General features: G+C 56.2%; 1 protein-coding gene across 2 annotated transcripts; it reads left to right on the forward strand.

Moving 5' to 3' along the window:
- The first annotated feature begins 76 nt into the window (after positions 1–76).
- NUP88 (nucleoporin 88) lies at positions 77–22,786 on the forward strand. 2 transcript variants are annotated; one of them, XM_087867495.1, is made up of 18 exons: positions 78–459; positions 3,036–3,205; positions 3,946–4,071; positions 6,595–6,681; positions 7,724–7,900; positions 10,345–10,531; positions 10,834–10,981; positions 14,054–14,156; positions 15,794–15,876; positions 18,743–18,833; positions 20,436–20,537; positions 20,942–21,100; positions 21,307–21,432; positions 21,517–21,582; positions 21,687–21,767; positions 21,991–22,117; positions 22,203–22,321; positions 22,573–22,786. In XM_087867495.1, the coding sequence occupies exons 1-18, from the start codon at positions 160–162 to the stop codon at positions 22,634–22,636; spliced, it is 2,316 nt and encodes a 771-aa protein (XP_087723621.1). In that variant the 5' UTR covers positions 78–159; the 3' UTR covers positions 22,637–22,786. The 2 variants fall into 2 exon arrangements, with proteins under 2 accessions (XP_045660851.2, XP_087723621.1); XM_045804895.2 differs by lacking the exon at positions 15,794–15,876 and having other exon boundaries at positions 77–459; positions 14,054–14,152.
- Positions 22,787–23,591: the final 805 nt, after the last annotated feature.

Below are 23,591 nucleotides of genomic sequence, written 5' to 3' on the forward strand. Positions count from 1 at the left end.
GGGCCGGTCCTCCCTTTCGCCCCGCCCCCAGAGCCCCGCCCCCGCAGCCCGCGTGCTTCCGTGCTGTCCGCTCGCTGATTGGCCGGGGCGCGGTCCCCCGGCCGCGGATTGGCTGCGCTCTGCGGCGCGCGGAGTCACTGGGGCGTCGGACGCAGTTGGATGAAGATGGCGGCCGCCGAAGGTCCCGCGGGCGACGGGGAGCCGTGGCAGTCCTGGCTTCCCAACCACGTCGTGTTCCTGCGCCTCCGCGAGGGGCTGAAGAACCAGAGCCCGGCCGAAGCTGAGAAGCCGGCGTCTTCGTCGCCGCCCTCGTCGCCGCCGCCGCCGCTGACGAGGAACCTGGTCTTGGGCCTGAGCGGAGAGCTCTTCCTGTGGGACGGCGACGGCAGCTCCTTCCTGGTGGTCCGTCTGCGCGGCCTCGGCGGCGCGGGCGAGGAGCCCTCCTTGTCCCAGTACCAGGTAGGGCCGGGGCCTGGCCCGGGCTGGCTTCCCCGCGCATCCTGGCGTGCGGGCGTGCTGGGCAGGCGTGCGGCACAGGTGTAAGCGCTCGTCCTCGGGGCGCGACCGGTTCTCCTCGCGTCTCTCCTCTTCATTCCGCTTTGTCGTGGCCACTTCGGAGCCGCTCTTTCCCGGGGTTCGTTCCTTCGGCAGAGGTTTGCCGACTCCAACATGCTCTCGGGGTGCTTGGGTTCTTGGGGGGCCCGGGAGCAGGGGAAGGGCCGTGGAAAAGCCGGCGGTGCAGGTGCTCCGAAGGAAAACAGCAGGTGAGACGAGGGAGAGCGTAGTAGGCTGGTTCTGAGAAACCGGATTCGTGGCGGGACACCCACCAGGTGACAGAGATAATCCTGACTTTCTCCTGGGATTGCAGTGAGCATCGAGTCAGGGGATAGGTTTGAAAGCGCCCAGTCTCGAGTTTTGTGCCTGAGGTGGAGGAGGAATCCCCTGGTCATTCTTTTCCCTTCTAGAAGGTGAGCCCATTCTCAGAGTTGGGAGTTGTGCTTGTTTTGGTTTAGCCGACAGCATGTGAAAGTGGGTGTAGACAGAAAGCATTCCGGACTTGCTGTAGTCAAACGCTGCTTTAAGGAAATGCTTATTTGTAATAAACGGATTCTGGTCTTTTAAAGATTAAAAAAAAAAATCGAACACGTGATACCTGTTCTGATACATGCCTTCTGTTGTGAGCCACTGTCCGGTTCTTGTTGATGAGAAATGATTGGATTTTAACTAGGTACTAGCTGTGTTTCTGCTGTTTTGAAAACAGGTCACAAGTCAACAATCTATTTTCTGTAAAATTTCAGTTCACAGGAGTAATTCTCAGCTGCTCGGCACGCCATATTCAGCAGCTGTGCAGCATTTAGACCAGTCGTGATTGAATTATTCGTGCTTGTTGTGTCTCTTTTCTGCCCCATAACCACCAGGTGGGGTCGTGTCTGTCTGCCTTGTTTTTTTTTGTTTTTTTTTTAAGATTTTATTCATTTATTCGACAGAGATAGAGACAGCCAGCGAGAGAGGGAACACAAGCAGGGGGAGTGGGAGCGGAAGAAGCAGGCTCATAGCGAAGGAGCCTGATGTGGGGCTCGATCCCATAACGCTGGGATCACGCCCTGAGCCGATGGCAGACGCTTAACCGCTGTGCCACCCAGGCGCCCCGTGTCTGCCTTATTTTTGTATCCCCATCCTTCACAGCGAGCCTGGAGCGCGTAAGCTCTCAGGAAATGGTAAGGACTGAATGATTCTCAGTCTTCCAGGATCTCACAGGCAAGAAAGCAGCCTAGCATGAGCTGCAAATTTAAACATCAAGGAAAGAAAAGTGGTGACTCCAGAAACAAAACAAAACCCTCTAAGTGCTGTAATTATCACCTGTGATCTCGGGTGTTTGGGTGGTAAATATAGCCAAAGAGAGGTAGCCTCTGTTTGATTTGAGATAGACTCAGACAGAAAGAGAGTGGGGGTCGAGAAGCTAGGGAAAAGAAAGAACCACCAACGGGAGAAACAAGCATTTAGTTGGACTCGGCAGTGGGCTTACAGACCTCAGTCACGAACAGTAGAAATCTCATTGTGTTCAGAATGGTCTTGTTTGAAAAGATCCTGGCTGAGGGGGATTCTCCTTACAGGAGGGTAAGTGATATGTTGTCAGTCTGGTTTATGAGTGAAAGTAGAAAGGACAGAACATGGGATTGTGAGGTGGTCAGGAGAGAATCAGCAGGACGTGCCCGTCAGAAGAAGTGTGTTGTTGTGAGGGCTGGTGATGCGGAGACAAGCAGCTTATCGGAACCCCCGAAAATGCCACGGCTCTGTGATTCGGCCTTGGTGCAGCAGCGTTTTACTGGCTACGGGAGCTCTTGAAGCTGTTCTCTGTCCCGTTGGACCGTTTCCAATATAGACAGCAGCTGCCGTTTATGAAGACTTCGGAGATTACTTGTTGCTTCACTGAAACACACTGGAGTCAGCAGTCTGCCACGTATTATGCCGAGGGTAGGCGAGGCAGGACACAGGTCTCAAGAATTCACAGTTAGCTGTCCAGGATGGTCAACTGGAAGGATGACTAAGATGCAGGGTGACAAGAGCTATGTGACAGAATCACACAGAGTGCAGAGAAGACGCACGTACCCCTGGCCAGAAGATCGGGGTAATGTCGCAGGAGGTCTCCCGGACCGTGCCAGCCAGCCACAAAAGGAGAAGGAAGAGTTGTCGAGGGACACAGGCTGACTTGATGGGGTGTAGAGACTGTCAGGGGCAGGCTGGAGTTCGGTCTCAGAAAGGGAAATTATGTGCAGTGTTTATTTTTCAAGGTTGGGAAATCTGGTGCGTTTTATGTTACATTCCAGCCTCAGCCGTTAAAAATCTCTCATCAGCTCCTCGGCCAGGTGTGAGCACTTGCCCAGAATGCTTCGTTGCTCTGCAGTTCCCGGCCAGGAAAGCAGGGCTGCCCCAGTTGCCGTACGAACTGTACTGAGACGGTCCTGCTTTCAAGTACCTGCCACACGTATTTACTGTGAAATGAAGTATTTAGACCAGTTTGCTTTATTTTCCAGAGATTGCTCTGCATAAATCCACCCCTGTTTGAAATCTATCAAGTCCTGTTAAGTCCAACACAGCATCATATAGCACTTCTAGGAATAAAAGGACTCACGGTGTTAGAACTGCCTAAAAGATGGGGGAAGAATTCTGAATTTGAAGGTGGAAAATCAACAGTGAACTGTAGGTAAGTTGTATTTCCATTTATCGTATGTCCGCCTAGTTTGTAATACCCGTGGGCAGTTGTTCAAGCCGGGCCCGAAAGCTACATTTTCGGTGCTGCTGATCCGGAACCACAGGCTTCCAGCTGGTCTGCAGCGTCCTGCTGTCCTGTTGTGTGATTGATCCGTCCGCGCGCTCCTGCCTTTCTCCTGCCTGAGTGATCACAGCCGTCTCGGTGCGGCTCAGCTCATTCATGTGGCAGAAATGAGATAACTTTTGAAAAGCAGTTACTATGTCTGAGTCAGACAGTTAAGTTTAAGTTTAATTTTTGTATTTTTCTCAACAAATCCTGAGAAGCGAGAGTTTGAAAGATCTGTTGAAAAGAGTATAAGATAGAAACCACCTTTAGTTCCGTTCCTTTAAAATGTTCCCTGTCTAAAATCGGTTTCCTCGTTTCCACAGTCGGAACGATCATGTTTACGCTGTGGTTCTCTTCCCAGGCCAGTAAGGGGATCAAATCAGTTAGTGTTTCTAGAGTTACGTGTAAACTATAGTCTAAAATACACTGTGATTTAGAGAAGAGTTATGTTTTGATCTTCACTAGTATTGGCTAAATAGAAGCTTTGAGTGCTCTTCTCAGCAAGATTTGAGAGAAAGAAAGATGGTGAAGGAAAGAGCAAAGACTGTTAAAATGGATTTTCCCGTAGAAGGTCTTTGGTCCACATTCTACGGAATGTTTTGGAAAAACTGTTGTCTTTATTTTAGTACCACTCCCGTTGCTGAGAGATTTTTCACCAGTTCTCCGTCTCTGATTCTGAAGCACGCTGCCTGGTACCCCAGTGAGCTGCTGGACCCCCACATCGTGCTGTTGACGTCAGATAATGTGATAAGGTGCGGTGTGTGTGTCTGTCTGTACCTTCGCGCGGGAGTGGCTTGGGGTGCCGCCGGCCGGGTCCCCGGGTGCGGGGTTGACCCGTGTCGGGCTGCTGCAGGCGCTCGAGCCCAGCGGGCTGTCCGACCGCCCTAACTTAGACGCCCCGGTTCCTGCTTGTCTGCCCAGCCAGGCCTCCCGCCTCCGGTCTGTCCTTCACTAACCTTCCCCAGAGCTCTCCTCGTCCCGTCGCTCATCTAGAGGTGACGCCCTGTGGGAGAGGACAGTGTGACTGGGAGTTGAGAGATTGGAATTCTTGTCCCAATGCGCCACTTTCGTCTTGGAGATCTTAAACTTGAGGGAGGCCTCAGTTTCCAGTCTTGTAAAATGAGCTGGTTTGATCTGACGGGTTTTGAGCTCTGTGACTAAAGGCCCTAATCCTACAGAGATTTCTGTCATGCTTTTATCAGTTAACTTTAGGGATCTGCCTTACGTTAAATGGGGTGACTCGGCTGAGGTCAGATAGTTCTGTTTTTTCTCATCACGGCTTTTAACCGTGTTCCACCAGCTCTTCCTCCGTGCGGAATGCTCGATCCCTTCCTGGCCTCTTACACAGATCTCATCGCTCTCTGCTTACTTGCAGTCATTAAACTGGGTGTGTCCAGCTTAAAACTCCAATGTCCAGGCCATACCAGCCCTGGGTCCTGGCCCGTCACACAGGCCAGACCCCGGGAGAGGGGAAGCTTGTGGGGAGAGCATGACCTGCTCTGAGGTGGGGTCATGTGTAGGGACGGGGTTGCCTCCTGCTTCTCGGGGTCTCACTCCTTGGGAGGGAGGGCAGCTGATGCTGGCTTTCTGTCGGGGTGGGCCTGACCCGGATCCCCGTGTCATCTGGTCCCATCTGCCGCTGGTGGCCTCCACTGACACGGTAACTGCACAGACGGTGTGTGTTTCTCTGGGGCCGCTCATCACTGAGGAGCTCTGTCCCCCTCCCGCTCCGTCCGCCGTAAGGCGGGGCCTCTCTCGGGATGGAGGGTCCTCGCACTCACGATGCAGCCGTTGTGGTCTTTCCTGTGGCGTCATGGTGACCGCCAGGGTCCTCTGCTCTGCCCTCCAAGGGCCACAGGGACCTGGGCATCGGTACCACAGTCCTTTCTCACTGTTCCAGCCCACCCCCTGTAGAAATTTCTGTATGAGCGGTAGATACCACATAGCAGTCACAAGCCGCCAACCCTAGGGTGTGACCTGTCCGGTTCACTTGGGGATTCCTTACCTGGGGACCTGCAGTTTTCCGCAGCACATCTGGATTCAGCCAGGACACTCCTCTCCCCTCATTACAGGCACCCCGAAGTCTGGTGGAGTGTCTCCCTCCCCACCCATTTGGCTTTGGAGTTGGGGCTAAAGAAAGGAGGGGATGCCCTCCCACCACAGAGGTTATAGGGTACCCGGAGGGACTCCTGACGCCCTCTCTCCTGGTCTGTTTTTCTTTAAAGATTTTATTTATTTATTGGAGACAGAGCACAAGCGGGGGGAGCGGCAGGCAGACGGAGAAGCAGACTCCCCGCGGAGCAGGGGGCCTGATGCGGGACTCGATCCCAGGACCCCGGGATCATGACCTGAACCGAAGGCAGACATGTCACTGGCTGAGTCACCCAGGCGCCCCTCCCCTGGTCTTCCTTCCACATGTGCTGGGAAACGGGGTGGTGGGAAAGGGTGCAGGTCAAGATCTTCCTCGAGTTATGCCTGAAAGGAAGTATCTGGTCTCAACTGTTGAAGGTTCTTTTTAAATATGGGGTACTTGGGGCGCCTGGGTGGCTCAGTTGGTTGAGCATCTGACTCTTGATTTCGGGTCAGGTCATGATCTTGGTTGAGATCGCGCCCCTCGCCCCCTGTCAGGCTGAGCGCTCAGTGCAGAGGCTGCTTGAGATTCTCTCTTTCCCTCTCTCTGTCCCTTCCTCCCACTTTCTAAAGAAATAAAAAATAAATATGGGGGTGGTTATCATTTTTCCTAAGCTTTGGACCCTGTTAGTAATTTCTGGGCATCAAGATCTCCCCCCGCATCCAATGCCCCCGCTCTTCCTGTCACTCCCCCCGCTGCAGTGCGTCCCCCCGCGTGCGGCGCCCCCGCTCTTCCTGTCACTGCTCCCGCTCTTCCTGTCACTCTCCCCGCTGCAGTGGCGTCCCCCCGCGTGCGGCGCCCCTGCTCTTCCTGTCACTCCCCCCGCTGCAGTGTGTCCCATGTGGCACCAGCGAGTGTGCTCAAGGGCTCAGGATGGGAGAGATGGGGGTGCGACGCTGTGCCGGAGGCCGGGAGGGACTTTGGTGAGGATGGGGAGTATTTCTGGAGGTCCTACGGACACCCCGCTCTTACGTTGTTGAGGAACAGATGGAAGTACGCTTCTCCGGCAGGAAGAGCAAGCTCCGTGGCGGAGAAATGGCTGTGAGCCCGCCCGAAAATGCCGGACCAGTGATTACACGGAGGGGAGGGCAGTTTGGAAATGAAAGCATTCTAAGCGCCGGCTGTCTCCTCCTCTGCTTGCCAGGATTTACTCCCTGCGCGAGCCGCAGACCCCCGCCAGGGTCATCGTGCTTTCAGAAGCGGAAGAGGAGAGCCTGATACTCAATAAAGGGTAAGTTCTTCGTGTCCTGAAATGTGTTTTCAGTTAGTTTATTGGGATTACAAATGCAGTTTTAACAGAGATTGCAAGGTTTTCCATCGCTGACCGGCATGCTGGTGGTGGTGAGAGCAGACACCCATATTTATTAACCTCGAATGGAATTGGAACCTTTTTGGATGACCAGTTACGTGAAACTTTAAAATACAAAGACGGCCTGTCTTATCACTGTTCTTCCTAATTGTAGAGGTGACACGCATTTATTGTAGAAAATTAGGAATACCTGCAGAAAAATATTGAGAAGAAAATGAAATATTTTGTGAAATCCCATAGTCTCTCCTCCCCACAGCAGCCAGTGACACTCTGGGTATAAAGCAGGCCGCTGTGTCCCTGCTGCCCTCCCTCACTGATTTCCCACAGACGTGCCCTGCCTGCCCCTCCGCGGCCCCTCTCCTGCCCTGTGTCCCGGCTCTGGCTCAGCCACCTCGGCCTCCTTGCCCTTCGTTCTCCGCACCGTCTCCGCCCACGTAGAGCCTTTGCGTCTGTGCTTTGCCACGTGACCGCAGACTCGTTCCCGTCCGTCCTTCGGGTCTGTGCTCAGGTCTCACCGCGGCAGAGTCGTCCCCAGGCCACTCGGTCCGAGTCAGTGCCGTCTAGCCACGCGTCACTTCTCTTCCTGACGTCCGTGGCCAACACCGTGTCGTGTGCTCCTTTCTCGTGTCGCGTGTGTCGCTGTCATGAGAGGGCGGGGCCGTCAGGTATACGGACGTTCCCACAGCGCGCCCCGCGGGGCCTCGTGGACACTTGTAGAAGGAACCTATCCCACACTCAGAACTGGCTTTCCTGTTTTCTTCCTCTTCGGTTCATGCGTGTCTTTGTGGAGGTTTTACCGTGTCTGGGGGTTTAGCCGCTGAGGACGGCAGCCTCGCTGGGGGCGTCGATGCTTCTGTCATTTAGGTGTGATTTCTTTGTCTTCTCCACGGAATACAGATCCCACGCCCACTTCCTGTTACTGGATATTTTGTTTCAACAGGCCGGTTTCTAACTGTCTTTTCAGGAGGGCGTATACCGCGTCCCTGGGGGAGACAGCAGTCGCGTTTGACTTTGGGCCGTTGTCCGCGGTCCCGAACAGCATGTTCGGGCAGAAGGGCAAAGGGGACGTCGTGGCGCACCCGCTCTACATCCTGTATGAGAACGGGGAGACCTTCCTCACGTACGTCAGCCTGGTGCACAGGTGAGTGAGGGGCGGCCGCCTGCGCGGAGACCCAGCCGGTGCCCGGTGCGCACCTGCCACAGGGGGCGTGGGGTCCGTGGTTTTCAGTCTGTGGCAGCGCGGCCACCCTGCAGGGCTCGGTTTGCGTGTTTTGGAGAAAGACCGGTACCGATCGTTTGACCTGCCATTTCCTCACCGTCAACCACCAAATCGTGTTAGGGACACAGAGACTGAGTGCTCAGAGGATGGAGAGAGATCGCACTGAAGGAGGTCGGGACATTTTCGTGGAGAGGGACGCGTGTCTGATGCGGGATCCACTGAGGGCCGGGAAGGGCGCATCAGGCGGAGTATGTAAGCAGGTGCCCGTGTCACTCGCGGCTCAGCGATGAGACATTTGTGGCAAGAGCAGGGGTTTCAGCTAGGCGGCATCAGATGATAGAGCTAGATTTATCTGCCAGGGAAAATTCGGTGGAGTTAAGCACAGTCAAGGAACGTGGGTGTTTTCTGTAGGAGCAGGGCCGTAGGAAGCCGGTGACGGCTTCTGAACAGAAGGATACGGTTAGGGACACGGGGGCAGAGAGACATTTGAAGACGCTGTGGTACACGTTGGCGGACCGTCTGCGGGACTCGAGCTGGGGCACGAAGGCAGACATGCACACGGTGGACGGCACGGAGAGCGGGTCCCTGAGACCTGGCTGCTGGCCGGGCGAGGGGGCGAGCCACTCCCGGATACCGCGGTCTGCAGGGGCAGTTAATGGGGCGGGGGTGTGTTACTGAGGGTCCATGTGACCCTGTGTTGGACAAGAAAGTGGGAACGCTCCTTGGAGAGTTGGAAACACAGGCCTGGGGACAAGAGGCAGACCTGAAGATCAGGAGCTGAGGCCCTGCTGTCATGGGGGCGAGTCGAGAGAGGATAAGAACTGGGGGCAAGTTTGTGACTGGAAAGGCCTACGGCCAGAGGCTGAACATTGTGCTTCATTCCTGAGTCGTCTCAACAGACAGTAATCCGGGCCCAGGTGCGTGGCCCCTTGTCCCCCAGCAGTCCCGTAGCAGACCGGGCCCGGGCGTGGCATCGCGGGCGCTGCTGAGTGGGGCAGGGGACGTGCTCGGCCGCCCAGCTTGCAACACAGGACACTGCTGACACAGGAGCTTGGACAGGGGGATCCGCGGGGAGACATGGGGCGGGAGTGGCTCCGGAGGGAGAGGAGGGCGAGCAGGGCATGAGGCTAGAAAGAGCTCGATGTGTGGCGAGGCCGTGAGGACTCACTCCGGTCCTCAACCCAGATGTTCTCCGCCTTTCACACACACCCCTGTCTGGGGGGCCTCCGTGCTGACACCGTTAGCCTCCCGCCGCTCGGCCGGGTGCCTTCTGCATCCTCTTACGTCCAGTCCAGTCCCAAATTCTCTCGATTTTACCCTAAAAATTCCTGGAACGCAAACCCCCCTTCTCTCCATCCCCTTGTCCTGGCTTTGGACCTTCATTGTCTTCTGTCCAAATCCTTCCTCCCTTCACCAGCGGCCCCGAGTCCCATTTATCCCTGCACGTCCTCCCCTCACTGCCGTCACATGCATCTTGGTGAAGCGCGGCTCTGTCACCCTTGATGTAAAGCCATGCTGACACGTGGTTACCCAGCGGGGAGACCGAGCACGTGAACGTGGCCGGCGAGACCGCCGCGTCCTGCGCCAGTCCCGGGCTACTTTCCCGTGGCCTCCCACGCTAGTAGGCGGACTCTCCTTCCGTGGGTCCTTGTCTTCCATGCTTCCAGAACTTTCTAGAGCTGCTCCTTACCTTGGAGTGTTCACCACCCCCTCCCAGAATGTACCCTATCCCATTGATCTTATTAGTTTTTGATACCTTTTTACCTCATTTGTTTTTTTAAAGATTTATTTAGGGCGCCTGGGTGGCTCAGTCAGTGAAGCATCTGCCTTCGGCTCAGGTCATGATCCCGGGGTTTTGGGATCAAGTCCCAGCCTCCGCAGTAGTGATTTTTTTTTTTTTTTTTTTTTTTTTAGTATTTTATTTTTTTATTTGACAGACAGGAAACACAAGCAGGGGGAGTGGGAGAAGGAGAAGCAGGCTCCCCGCCGAGCAGGGAGCCCGAGGCAGGGCTTGATCCCAGGACCTTGGGATCATGTCCTGAGCCGAAGGCAGATGCTTAACGGCTGAGCCACCCAGGCGCCCCAGCGCACTAGTGATGTTTGAGCTGAATAGTGGGGAGCGTTCGGCACTCTCTGCCCCCGTGCACCAGTAAGCGCCCATCCACCTCCATCCCCCCCATGGCAACAACTGGTGTCTTCAGGCACAAACTTCTCTGCAGTTGAGAAGCACCGGGGTGAGAGCTGAGCGGGGAGCGCGCACGGTCGGGGTGGGCCGGCCGCAGGCATGCGTGGTCCGAGCCGGGCTGGGAGCAGCAGCGTGGTTTCCCTCCGTGGACGCCTGCCAGCGTGTGTCACTGTTCCCGCAGCCCCGGGAGCGTGGGGAAGCTGCTGGGTCCCCTGCCCATGCACCCCGCAGCAGAAGATAATTATGGCTACGACGCGTGTGCCATCCTCTGCCTGCCCTGCGTGCCCAACATCCTGGCGATCGCCACTGAGTCGGGAGTGCTGTATCACTGTGTCGTGCTGGAAGGGGAGGAGGAGGACGACCAAACAGTGAGTTGGGCGCGGGGCGAGCGGGCGGCTCCATCCCCGAGTGTGGCTCCCGGGCCAGGGGAACGCCTGCAGCAGGAGGGGCTCTGTGTCACTGCACACGCACGGGGCTTCCCTGGCCTGCGTGCCCCGGGGTGTGGCCTCCAGTGACGGACACACAGAACCGTGCAGTCCGTAAACGGGCTCTTCTGAACTTGATTCGCATCTCCCTGCAAGAAGAGGCCGTTTTGTCCTCTCATCAGTGCACGAGGGGGGGTACAGTCGGGTGGGATGGACGCAAATGGCTGAGACTGTTTCTTTCACAGTCGGAGAAGTCCTGGGACTCCAGGGCCGACTTCATCCCCTCTCTGTACGTGTTCGAGTGTGTGGAGCTGGAGCTCGCCCTGACGCTCGCCGCCGGGGACGACGACCCCTTCGATTCTGACTTTTCTTGTCCGATCAAACTGCACAGAGGTAATGTCACCGCATTGACTTCCAGCCTGTCCTGCTTGTCGGGGACAGTGCCGGCCGTTCCCGGGCACGTGGTTTTTTGGTTCCAGCCGCGGGAAGGCTGACTGAGCCCCGAGCGCTTTCCGGGCTCTGCATGACCCTCCGGGGCCAAGAAAGGCTGGGCCGGTTTCCCGGGTTTTTGCATAGTCTGCCATCTGGATCCACCCAGATCGAGAGTGGGGAATTTCTCCCGGTCCAGTCGAAAGCTGATTTTGTGATTCAAATACTTAAACGTATACAAACTTTAATAAACTTTAACAGGAACTTTAAAAATCAAATTACAAGATGCTATGAAGATACTGCTTTAAAGCCTCTTTCTTCACTTTCAGACACATCATGGTATCTTGTTACTTCCAGACCCGGTTTGAACACTGGCTTTTTTTTCTCTTTTAACTGACCTGGGTTGGTACCACATCTTTCCGGCAACTTCTCTGTGTTCATCTGGGGAGCTTCTGGGCAGACTGAGCCCCTGGAAGCCGGGGCTGTTGAGGCACCGAGGGGCTGAGTGGAAGGAGCCTGGTGCCTGCTGGGTTTGGGGCACGGTTCTGACATTAACGGGCGTTCGGTCAACCCCTCTGGGCTCTGTGTTCTCATCTGGAAATGGTAGGGGTGACATCAGATGACCCGTGAGGCCCTCTGACACAAGCCCCTGCGATCCCGCTGTCCTTCCACCACTTCTCGGAGTCTCCTCCCGGTTTCCCGGTTTCCCGGGTCCCGTGCAGAGGCAGGAGCTCGTCTGCTCGCCGGCCCTGGGGCCAGCCCGTGGGGTTTGGTTCAGCTCCGTAGAGAGGACAGCAGACGTTTCGGGGCCCGTGGTTCTCGTAGATCGGCATGGGGAGCTCGCTAAGCGCGTCTAGTTCGACAGTCCAAGCGGTCGGGGCCGGGACTTAGACACGAGGACACTGGGACACTTGCTTCTTGGTTTTCTCATAGAGAATAGGTCTTTGGGAAATCGTAAACGTGGGCATTCTCACCTTGGTTTTTCCAGTGAGAGTTAATATTTCATGTGTGAAGTTAGGAAACTTTTGACTCGTTCCTATTTGTGCCTAGGGCACATTGCCGTCACTGAAACGTACCCAGATCTGTCACGACGTGACTGGGTGGCCGCCGTGTAGCGCCGTCTGGCCGATTCCTACATGAGTTACAGTGTGGCCTCTCTTGTGACAGATTTCTGGTTACTTCCCAATACGGAGATTTTTCTGTTGACTCAGCAGCATGGACACATTTTGAAAAGCAATACGAAATAACAGACCTAAGGAGATGATTCGAGCCTGAGATAAAGTCTTCACTTTGGGCAGATGAAAAGAGACTTAATATTTTATTGTTCAGAGAGGGGACTGCCTTAGGCCAGGATTTTCAAAACTTTGTAATAGTGTGATGCTGTTTTCAGAGGGTAGTCACACAGGCCCACAACATAACAGGAAAAAAATGTTAACATTCACTTTACAACATCAATTTACTGTGAGGTCAACAGTAAGAAAGGCTGTTAGAAGGAAATTTTCATCTGGGGCTTAGGGATGACAGTTGCATCTTTTTTTTTTTTTTTTTTTCTTTAAGTAGGTGCCATGCCCAGTGTGGGGCTTGAACTCACGCCCCTGACGTCAAGGGTCACATGCTCTACCAACTGAGCCAGCCAGGGGCCCAAACTTTTTTTTTTAAAGATTTTATTTATTTTTTAAAGATTTTATTTATTTATTTGACAGAGAGAGAGACAGCCAGCGAGAGAGGGAACACAAGCAGGGGGAGTGGGAGAGGAAGAAGCAGGCTTCCAGCAGAAGAGCCCGATGTGGGGCTCGATCCCAGAACGCCGGGATCACGCCCTGAGCCGAAGGCAGACGCTTAACAACTGCGCCACCCAGGCGCCCCTAAAGATTTTAAGTACTCTCTACACCCAACATGGGGCTCGAACTCACAACCCCGAGGTCAGGAGTCGCCGCTCCACCGACTGAGCAGCCAGGCCCCTCGACAGTTGCATCTTGAATCTGCTTTAGCATGTGAATCATTCCTGTATCTTGTTTTAGTACCGCTGAGGCACAGCGGTAAGTACGCATAAATATGCAGGAGCTCCTCTTTTAGTCTCGTAGCCTCACTGGTGCTGGGGCTCTAGAGAAGTATACACGATTTCATCAAAATTATGTCACGGTTCCTCGCATTTCGTAGTATAAATATAAAGGATCCTCTGGGCGCCTGGGAGGCTCGGTCAGTCAGGTGTCCGACTGTTGATTTCGGCTCAGGTCATGATCTCAGGGTCGTGACATCGAGCCCCACGTCAGGCTCCAAGCTCAGCGGGGTCTGCTGGAGATTCTCTCCCCCTCCCCAACTCTCTTGCATGTGTGCACATGTGCACTCTAAAATAAATAAATCTTTTTAAAAAAATAAATAAACATAAAGGATTGTGAAATAAGAATTGCATTTGAAAAACCCCAGGTATTTACTTGGGACGACTGGCGAGCTCCACTGGAAGAGCATTTGACTCTTGATCTCAGGGTCGTGAGTTCAAGCCCTATTTTGGGAGCAAAATTACTTAAGGATAAAAAAAAAGAATTAAACTAAACGTGAAAGCATCCGTGAGTCAGCGTTATCAGGAAACGATTGCCCCGCCTGTCTGGATGCGCGGTGATGGGACTGCTGACTCCGCCACCGTCCTCGAGCGCCAAGGCATGTGCCCTTGCTCAGGGAGGGTCACGAGGGACGCGTGCGAGCGCGGGCGCGTCCGCAGAGCTGCACCGTTTGAATCTGGAGAACCGTAGATAAGCGCACAGAGGTGGACAGAAAGGCAACAGGCATGTATGTTTTGGTGACCTCTTCTGTTAACGTTGAGAAATATTTGGGTTGTGTTTATTACTTTTAAAAATACTTAACATATATTTGAAAATTCAGATTTTCAAGTTTCAAGGCCCCTGACACGGTAGCACAGTGTGAAGGTCCCACAGACCATCTGTCTATCCCTCTGGCCACAGATGTGTTTGCGGGGTGCCGGGGTGAGTGTCCGTGTTCTAACGACTGCCACTGTACGGTTCATGGTTCCGTCTGCAGATCCCAAGTGTCCCTCAAGATACCACTGCACTCACGAAGCCGGCGTGCACAGCGTTGGGCTCACGTGGATTCATAAACTTCAGAAGTTTCTTGGGTCAGGTGAGTCTTTTGTACTTTTCAGTATATTTCAAAGATTCTATCAAAAAGTAGTTTGGAATTGGGGTGCCTGGATGGCTCAGTCCATTGAACATCCGACTCTCCATGTCGGCTCAGGTCATGATTTCAGGCTCAGGAAACTGAGCCCCGTGTCAGGCTCCGTGCTCAGTGGGGAGTCTGCTTGAGATTCTCTCTCCCGCACCCCATTCCCCCCAGCACGTTGCATGCACATTCCCTCTCTCTCTCTCTCTCAAAAAAAAAAAAAAAAAAAAGTACTTTGGAATAGAAAAATAGGGAAAATCAATGAAATCAAAAGGTGTTTCTTTGAAAAGATCAACAAAATTGACAGACCTTTGGCCAGACGGACCAAGACCTGGGGGAGAGGACTCCGCCCACGGCTACTGAGGGCAGAGGAGGGAGGGCTCCCGCCCACCTCCCAGACGTGTTCAGGATTCGGAGGAGGTACCAGGGACAGCGCGGCACCACGCTGATCGCCAGGATGACAAGGACAAATTCCTAGAAAGTCACCAACTCCCAGTGCTGATTCAAGAGAAACTAGTGAAGAGATGGAGAGTAACAAAAACCGCCCGAGCAGAAAAGCTCAGGAGGACAGTGTTGCGCATTTAAAGAGCACCAGCTGTTGACAGGCTCTTCCAAACAGCAGAAGGAAGAGAAGTGCTTCCCGGCTCGCTCTCTGAGGTCGTCGTTACCCTGGTAGCAAGACTGGATGAAGACGTGCGAGGACGGGAAGCCACAGACACGTACCTCCCGCGAAGACAGACGCCGAAGATCCTCAGCAGAATCCTGGCAGAGCCAGCCAGCAACACACGCAAGGGACTGTACCCCGTGACTAGGAGGGCTGCGTCCCGGGAACGCGAGGTTGGCTAACGTCCAGAAAGCAGTCGGTGATGACGTGGCACCAGCGGAAGGACAAACCGTAGGAGCTTCTCAGCAGACACAGGAAAGCCGTCTGAGGAAATCAGCCTTTCCTGTTACAAACAGGCAGCAAACTAGGAACACACGCCGGCTTCCTGTGACGGACGGCGTCTTCGGAGGGGCCGCGGCCAGCACGTGCTCACGGGGAAGACCGGGTGTTTTCCTTCGCTTCCTTCGCTGCTGTGACAAGTCCCCATAACCTCAGTGGCTCAGACAACGCAGATTTATCTTCGTGCCATAGGTTACAGGTCCTGGGCTGTCTCCCTGGGCAGAGCGTGTCCCTTTCTGGAGACCAGGAGAGAATCCACGTCCAGCCTTTTCCCTCTTCCCCCGCCTTCCTTTGCTCGGAGCCCCTTCCTCCCGTCAGAGCCACGGGGGGGGGGGGGGGGACACATCTGACGAGCCGCTGTAACCCTGTCTGCAACCCTGTTCCCCCGTCATGTGGCCTCACATTCTCACCGGCTCGGGGGGTTTGAATGCAGACACCACTGCGGGGGTGGGGCCGGTGTGCCTACAAATGCACCCCGTGGCCTCCAAAGACTCATCTCTGCCCCACAGGCCAGACACGCAGACCGTGGCAGCACAAAGCAACACGGAGGTCAGAACCTCGGCTACGTCTCTTCCCAAATCATCCACGTCAGCGACGGGCAAGACTCGGAGTCCAGTCCACCCTGGGGCAGAGTTCTTGCTGTGGACCCATGAAGCCAGAAAACACGTTACCTGTTGGCACACAAACCTTGTAGAGTTTTCAGTTCAAAAGGGAAAAAAATGGAAAGAAAAAGAAACCACAGGTCATAAGCAAGTTCACAGCTCAGACTCTGCTGGGTTTCAGGGCCTGGGGGTAGCGCTCCGGGCTCCACTGCTCTCTTAGTAAATGTTCCTGTTTTCCAGAAAGGGGGCAAGTAATTACCCTGTTTCCCGCCTGTAGGATTTGGGGGGCAGAACCCCCTTTTCTTACTGTCCCTCTGACCCTTTCAGCCCAAGGCAGCAGTGTTTCTGTGGCTGCCAAGTCCTCAAGAACTTCTTGGATCCCCGTATCACGAGGAGGCTCACCCACAGATCTTGCCTGGGGGGCCCCATCTCTATTTTAGGTTCTGCTCAGGTGACTGGAGCATCTGAGCCACACTCCTGATCTCTTCAGAGAGCCTTCGCGAGACTGAATATTCTGACCTTTTCACCTTTCTGAGCTGTTAGCAGAAGATCGAACGGCTGCACCAGTAGTTTTTTCCTCTCAAACATGATTTCCTGACCATGAATCTCTTAATTTTAGCATCTTTTGCCATCCAGATAGGTTGAGAATTTCCCAAATCATCAAATTCTTGGGATTTTTGTAAGAAACCAGTTATATTTTTTCTCCTATTTTACTGTAATTAGCGAGAAGAAACCAGGCCACGTAGCCGACGTTTTGCTTGGAGCTGTCCGCTGAACGTCCATTTTGGTTGTTTACACGTTCTGCCGTCCACACTTTCCCCTTAAGATCTGAAGCACAAGGACATCGCTCTTGCCACTCGTGTTCAACGTTGTCGAACTGGCAAACGAGGAAATTAGCCGAGAAAGTGAATAAAAGGCTTCAAGATTAGAAAGGAAGAACTAAAACTCTTTCTTCTGAAAATGTGATCTTTTATATGGTAAATCATAGGGGATCCATTACCACAGTGTTTGTCCTAATGATTTCGGAGAGCTTGCGGGATAGAAGAGCAGCATGCAGACGTGTTTCTGCGCACTAGTGACAATCCAAAAGAAAATTAAGAACACAGGCCCATTTATAGTAGCTTCAAAAGAAAATGCTTAAGAATGAATTTAACAAAAGTGTAAAACATACGCCTAAAACTACAACATGTTGCTGAAAGAAATAAGCCTAAATAAATAAAAAACCTCCCAGGTTCATGAATCAGAAACCATGATACTATTAATGGTAATACTCTTTAAGTCGTGCAGACCCAGTGCCATTCCTGTGAGAATTCGCGGAAAGTGACATACTGATCCTAAAATTCATTTGGAATTCCAAGGCCCCAGAGTAGCCAACACAGTCTTGAAGAACAAGAACAGAGTTGGAGGACCCACACTTGCCGATTTCAGCTTCTTACAGAAGGTATGGTCATCCGGACAGCGCGATGCTGACAGAAGGAGACGCGCGGCGGTCGGGGGAATGGGGTGGAGAGTCCAGCTGGTTTCCACAAGGTCGCCAACACACATCAGCTGGGGAAAAGCAGTCTTGTTGAGGGGTGGTGCTGGGACACGTGTGCGTGTACCTGCGGAGGACGGAAGTGGACCCTTCCTCACACCGTAATGCAAGAATGACTCGAAATGGATCCTAGAACTAAAACTATAGAACTCTCAGAAGCAGACGTCACAAAAGTGAAGAGACAAGCCACAGAATGGGAGTAAATGCGAATCCCGTGTCTGGTAACGGACTTGTAGCTAGAATACGTAAGGGGCTCACAGAACTCAGTAATAAGAAGACGAGAGCCCGATTTAAAAACGGATAAAGGATAGGAGTAGACATTGTTCCTCCGACGAGGTGCAGGCGGCCAGTAAGCACATGAGAACGTGCTCGATATCTGTCACGGAAGTGAGACGCCAGACAACCGCTGGGTACGACTTCACGCCCATCAAAGCGGCTAAAAGCAGAACTGACAGTAATGTGAGCGGTCGGCACAGGGCTTGCAGACACGTGACGTGGTGTGGCACTGAGGAAACTGGCTGCTCCCCAGGTGACCTACACAGGGTTACGGTATGACCCGGCGGCTCTGCTCCTCGGTGCCCACGCACGTGTCCACACCAGCCCAGTTAGTGGACGTTCGCAGTGGCGTTCTTGTGACAAACAGCCAGGTGTCTGTCACTGTGGCCAGGTAGCGATCCCGCCGTCCGATGGAGTGTCCGCCAACAGCAGGAAGGGACGAGGTACCCAGACAGCCACCTGTCGTGTGATCCTGCACATGTGAACTGTGCGGGGGAGGCGGGTGCGTGGAGACAGATGGTAGATGGGAGTGGTGGTAGCCTGGAGCCATTGGCCAAACTCGCGTGATTGCTCACGAGCATGGGACTTCCTTTTGGGTCATTTAAACATTTGTTGTTTTAAGATTTTTTATTTATTTGAAAGAGAGAGCAAGAGAGAGCACGAGTAGAGGGAGGGGCAGAGGGAGAAGCAGGCTCCCTGCTGAGCAGGGAGGGAGCCTGATGCAGGACTCAGTCCCAGGACCCTGGGATCATGACCTGAGCCGAAGGCAGACGTGTCACTGGCTGAGCCACCCAGGCGCCCTCGTGAAAAGACTCTCAGGTCTCTGTGTGGTGCTTGTATGATTCTCGCACAAACCCCCTGGAAGGATACACTTTAAGTGGGCGGGTGGTGTGCTGCTGGGGATCACATCGCAGAAAGCTGTGGGAGAGCCCGCCGAGGTGTGCGAGGTGCGCGTGAGGCGGCCGCTGGCCGGGAGCGATGGCCGGGACTGTCGTGCTCGTGGAACATGCCTGTGTTTAGACAGCTGGCCAGGGAGAACCCACTTTCCCTGTTGGGCCGGGAACCTGGAGCCCCGGGTCAGGAGGGCGTGGTCGGCACGAGGCCGGGGTCTGAGCCGGGCCCTTGGCTGCGTCCCGCCGGCACCGGGCCGTGTGCGCAGAGCGGTGACCCGTGTCCCTGTGCCCCTCCCCCTGCAGACGAGGAGGATAAGGACAGCTTGCAGGAGCTCGCCGCGGAGCAGAAGTGCTTCGTGGAGCACATCCTCTGCACGAAGCCGCTGCCCTGCAGGTAAGGCCGCGTCCGCCCGCACACGGGTCCCAGGCCCCCCCCCCCCCCCCGGTGGACTCACATTGCCAGGGGCGCACAGGTCACACGCAGACACGGCAGCCGACCGAGGGGCTGTGGGGCACGCTGCCCGTCTGGAGCCCTGCCTGCCCCACGGCCGCCCGTGCACTGTGTGCTCCGCCCCTGTTGGCTGCCGTCACCCCGTGAGCTCTTGTTCTCGTGTGTGACCCTGAGTTCATGTCAGGTCTTCAGCGGGGGCCCCGTGGGCCCCTGTCTGCCTGAGGTTCTCCTGGTTCTCTCTCGGTTGCGCGTCCTGAAGTTGGGGTTTGTGTTTGCCGTGAGGTCCGTGAGGGCAGAGAGCGCGTGTCTGTCGCACACTGTGTCAGAGTCCGTTTCTGGCTGAGGGACAGGTGGTCCGTGGACGTTCAGTCAATGGAGGGAACTATCTAGAATGACTCCCAGCTCTGTACTGGGGTCACTGCTTCGCTGTTCTGCGGTTCACACACATGGGCCCCAGGAGGAAGGGTGGATTCAGGAAGGCGGAAGACGCATGGACGGGGCCGTGCGGCTGTGGGAGCCGGGACCGTGGGGAAGCTGCGCCGGCAAGGGCGCAGGACTGGGAGGGGAGGCCTGAGCGCCTGGAGCAGCCTCACCCCGGGGGCAGCCCGGGTGCGGGTGTCTGAGAGGCCAGGCCGACCACAGAGCAGCGGCGAGCAGGGAAGAGGACAGGGGCTCGGAGATGCGCAAGGAAGGCACTGTGGGGGCGGGAGGACGGCGCTAGGTCAGAAAGCGAATGGGGAAAATAGGAAACAGAGTCCCACTTGTGTACGTTTCTCAAACAGGTGAAATTAAACTATGTCGCTTACGAGACAGTCCACAGACCGGAAATCGCTGAGCACCATCAAAGTCAGGATAGCCATTTGTTCCGCGGCACGGGGGGTGAGGGGAGCTTGTGAGCAGGGGTCCCCCGGAGGCCGCCGTTTGTGCAGCGTCCTTGCTCTGGGCCTGTCGCGGTCACAGCGTGTGTGCGGTCCTCCAGGTGCAAGTTTCACAGTGAAAACGGGCATTTTCACCCCCTGAACCCACCGCCTCCCCTTCCAGAAGAGGGGAAGGCCGGCGGGAGGGCGGGCGGGCCGGGGTGACGGCTGCACGGAGAACGCTGCCAAAGGGCAGGGCCGGGTGACGGCAGCAGGTGGGCAGCCGAAGCTGCAGGCGGTAGGGAGGCCGCCATCCCTGCTGGGGCCCGGTTCCACTAGCTCCACAGAGCAGGGCCGGGAACGGAGACTTTCGGCGAAGCCCTGCGACCCGGGTGCTCGGTCCCTGAGGCGGCGGACGCTCGCCTTCTGTGCAGCCTGTGCGCGTCTGCGAGCGCTCCCCCGGGCTGGGCCTGACGCCGGGCGGGCAGCAGCTGGTGGTTCCGTGAGCGCTGCTGTGGTTCCACGGGGCCCAGGGGCTGCGGCTCCCATGGGGCTCCTGTCACTACGGCGTCCAGGCTGTTAGGTGACCGAGACTCTCGGTGTGTCAGCCTTCAGTACGCAGTGTCATGCTCTTGCAGGGGCGGCGCGTCCTGGGCGCGCGTCAGCCCCTGTGGCGGTGTCGTTCCAGGCAGCCGGCGCCCATCCGAGGGTTCTGGATCGTCCCCGACATCCTGGGGCCCACGATGGTCTGCGTCACCAGCACCTACGAGTGCCTCATAAGGCCCTTGTTGTAAGTCCCCTCGCGGCCCCACACGCGTGACCACTCCGCGGGGAGGGTGCCCTCCGCCAGAGTCGAGCAGACGCAGAGTCCCAGCTGGGAGGTGCACGGTTTATTCACGGGACAGACGGTGCTCCGGTGCTTTGCACGGGGCCCATGAGGAATCTGTACTTCTGTGCTGCCTCTGTCATTCAAATTCTTTATGGAAAAGATGCCGTCCAAACATGCCGTGACGAACGGCAGCGTTGGCAGGACGGGGGGCACGGCTTTCCCAAGGTGACCTTCAGGGTGGAGAGCTGCAGTCTCGTCCTGTTACTGGAGAGACGCGTGTTCCCGCCGCTCTGCATAGACGAGGCTCCTGCGGGGCTTGCAGCCGATGAGCCGCGGTAGACGGTGTCGTCACGTCTGTTTTGCAGAAGCACGGTGCACCCGGCGTCTCCTCCCCTGCTCTGTACCCGAGAAGACACAGCGGCGGCAGAGTCTCCCCTCCGCATTCTGGCCGAAACCCCGGATTCCTTCGAAAAGCACATTAGAAGCATTTTGCAGCGTACTGTTGCGAATCCCGCCTTTTTGAAGTATGAGATTTGGGGCATCCGGGTTTTAACGGGTTCCCGTCTCTGTTCGCATCATTCCTGTCCGTCCTCTGTCCTCCGCGGTCTCCTCTCCCCTGTCCTGCCGCGCTGCTCGCGAGGGGAACGGGGCGCAGTCTGTCCGCGAGGGATGGGGGTGGGGGGAGGGGCCGCGGGCCAGATGGGAAGGTCACGGCAGAAACGTGTCCCAGGTCGTCTGACAGGGATGCGGCGCCTGCCCCGGAGGAGTGTCTGCAGCTGCTCAGCAGAGCCACGCAGGTGTTCCGGGAGCAGTACGTCCTGAAGCAGGACCTGGCCAAGGAGGAGATCCAGCGCAGGTGCGCGGCCCCGCGTGTCCCCGCCTCAGCCTGGGCTGGTAGCGTGCCGCGCCCGACTGGCTTCTGATGACATGTTTCCCCCAGGGTCAGGTTATTATGTGACCAGAAGAAGAAACAACTGGAAGACCTCAATTACTGCCGCGAGGAGAGGTAAGTGCCCCAGCGAGGGGGTGAAGCCGCGTGAGGGGCGCAGAGCGCGCACCGGGTTTCGTCATCGGGGCGGAGCCCACGAGCCCCTGGGTTTTTGCCATTAGGAAGTGTCTGCGGGAAATGGCGGAGCGCTTGGCTGACAAATACGAGGAAGCCAAGGAGAAACAAGAGGATCTCATGAGCAGGTCAGTGCCCGCGGAACATTCCGGTCCAAGTCCTCGGGTACCGAGCACGTTGAGGACGACGGGCCTGGGGCAGGGATGCCGCTGCCCGTGCTGGGAGGCATCGGGGCGACAGCGCGGCGAGCCCCGTCCCGTCCCGCGGGGGGCGCAGATGCCGGACTCGGGCCCCCGGGGCTCTGGTCCGCCGGCCCCCCGCGGTCTGAGACGCCGGCCTGCCCCGCTCCAGGATGAAGACGGTGCTGCACAGGTTCCATGCCCAGCTCCCCGTCCTGTCCGACAGCGAGAGGGACATGAAGAGGGAGCTGCAGCTGATTCCCGAGCAGCTGCGCCACCTGGGCAACGCCATCAAGCAGGTAGGCCGGGGCACGGGGCGGCGGGCACGTCCCCCCGTCAGCGCGCGGCAAGCCAGAGCCACGTGCCCGTGTTCTGACACTCCAGGTCACCATGAAGAAGGACTATCAGCAGCGGAAGATGGAGAAGGTGCTGAGCCCGCAGAAACCCGCCATCGCCCTCAGCGCCTACCAGCGCAAGTGCATCCAGTCTGTCCTGAAGGAGGAGTAAGTGCCGCCCTCCGACGGGGCTGCTGGCGTTCGTGGGGCCGTGTCGCGGGGCCGAGGGGTCCCCAGGCAGCGCGGCCGCCATGGCCTCGATGAGCAGCGAGCACCCCCGCGCTGCATGGCAACCTTAAGTGGCTCATCGCAGCCGAGCAGTTCCCACACTTGGCATCGCCATTTAAACCCTTCACATGCGTGTTAGCGGCTTGTTCGTTCCTCGTGTCCCCGGAAGTGATGACCTGATGCTCTTTCAGGGGCGAGCACATAAGAGAGATGGTGAAGCAGATCAACGACATCCGAAACCACGTCAACTTCTGAGTGCGCGGGAGCAGGTCCCCATGAGCAGACACGGCGCAGGCTCAGACAGTTGGTGCCACCTCAGCTACAGACGTCGTCGAGGAACTTTACGCTGGTGATTCATCTTTCCTGTTCATTTTATAATTATCGAATAAATGCTTTTATTTAAAAGTTGGAATGTACTTTATATTTAAGCCGAAATTTAGGACTGTTTCAGCAAAGACCTAGGATCTTTTTAAAACCGTCGCGTCTCCGTGCTCGAGCCAACACGGGCTGCGTTTCCCAGTAGCGGCGCCAGGACCGTGGCGGACAGAACCCGGACTGAGCGGAGGCGGCCACGAGGCGTGGGAGGGAACAGCTGTCTAACACCAGCGCTTTCTTAAGGACATATGTCGAGTCCGATCACATGGTCACCGCTGCGGCCGCCCAGAGCCGGGCACAGGGGCCACCCTTCGGAGCGGCGCTGGGCTGTGCACGGTCCCCGACAGGTACTGGGTGGGTCGGACCTCGGCAGGAGACAAGCCTCGCCGGGCGCGGGTTTGTCCTCAGGTGGCGCCAGTCGGGTCTCGTTCCCACCGGTGTGAGCTCTGGAAGGTGGACACAGCAAAGGGACCGCCACGGAAGAGCCAGGAGGGAAGGGAGGTTCCAGGTGCAAGGGCGGGTCAGACGTGTGAGCATGGACACTCGGGGAACCCGGCTGACCTGTCCTTTGTCTGCGGGGGCTGAACCCCACCTCCTTGGCCGCTTCCTGTTGCACATACGACCCGGTTTCAAGCAGTGCGTCCTCCACGGGCGGCTTGACCGCGGTTTCACACCAGAGAGACTGAGCAGAAGCTGGAGTCTATGTTCGGGTTTCTCTAGGTTGTTCTCAGCTGGGTTCCCCCAGTTCGCCTCCGCCACATGTAGACTGCCGTTAGTTCCTGAGGAGGTCTGCGAGGTGCTGGCATTCCCTGGGAGCCGGACAGAGGTCGTCCGC

The sequence above is a fragment of the Ursus americanus genome, chromosome 14, assembly GCF_024610735.1.
Source record: "Ursus americanus isolate L20-20 chromosome 14, mUrsAme1.1.p, whole genome shotgun sequence".
Classification (NCBI taxonomy): domain Eukaryota; kingdom Metazoa; phylum Chordata; class Mammalia; order Carnivora; family Ursidae; genus Ursus; species Ursus americanus.

Excerpts from the sequence above, each read along its gene's own strand:
- NUP88 (XM_087867495.1), top strand. The coding sequence starts at position 160 with ATGAAGATGGCGGCCGCCGAAGGTCCCGCGGGCGACGGGGAGCCGTGG. Across the intron at positions 10,982-14,053 it reads TCCGATCAAACTGCACAGAG|ATCCCAAGTGTCCCTCAAGA; the intron begins GTAATGTCACCG and ends TTCCGTCTGCAG. Across the intron at positions 21,433-21,516 it reads AAGGAGGAGATCCAGCGCAG|GGTCAGGTTATTATGTGACC; the intron begins GTGCGCGGCCCC and ends TGTTTCCCCCAG.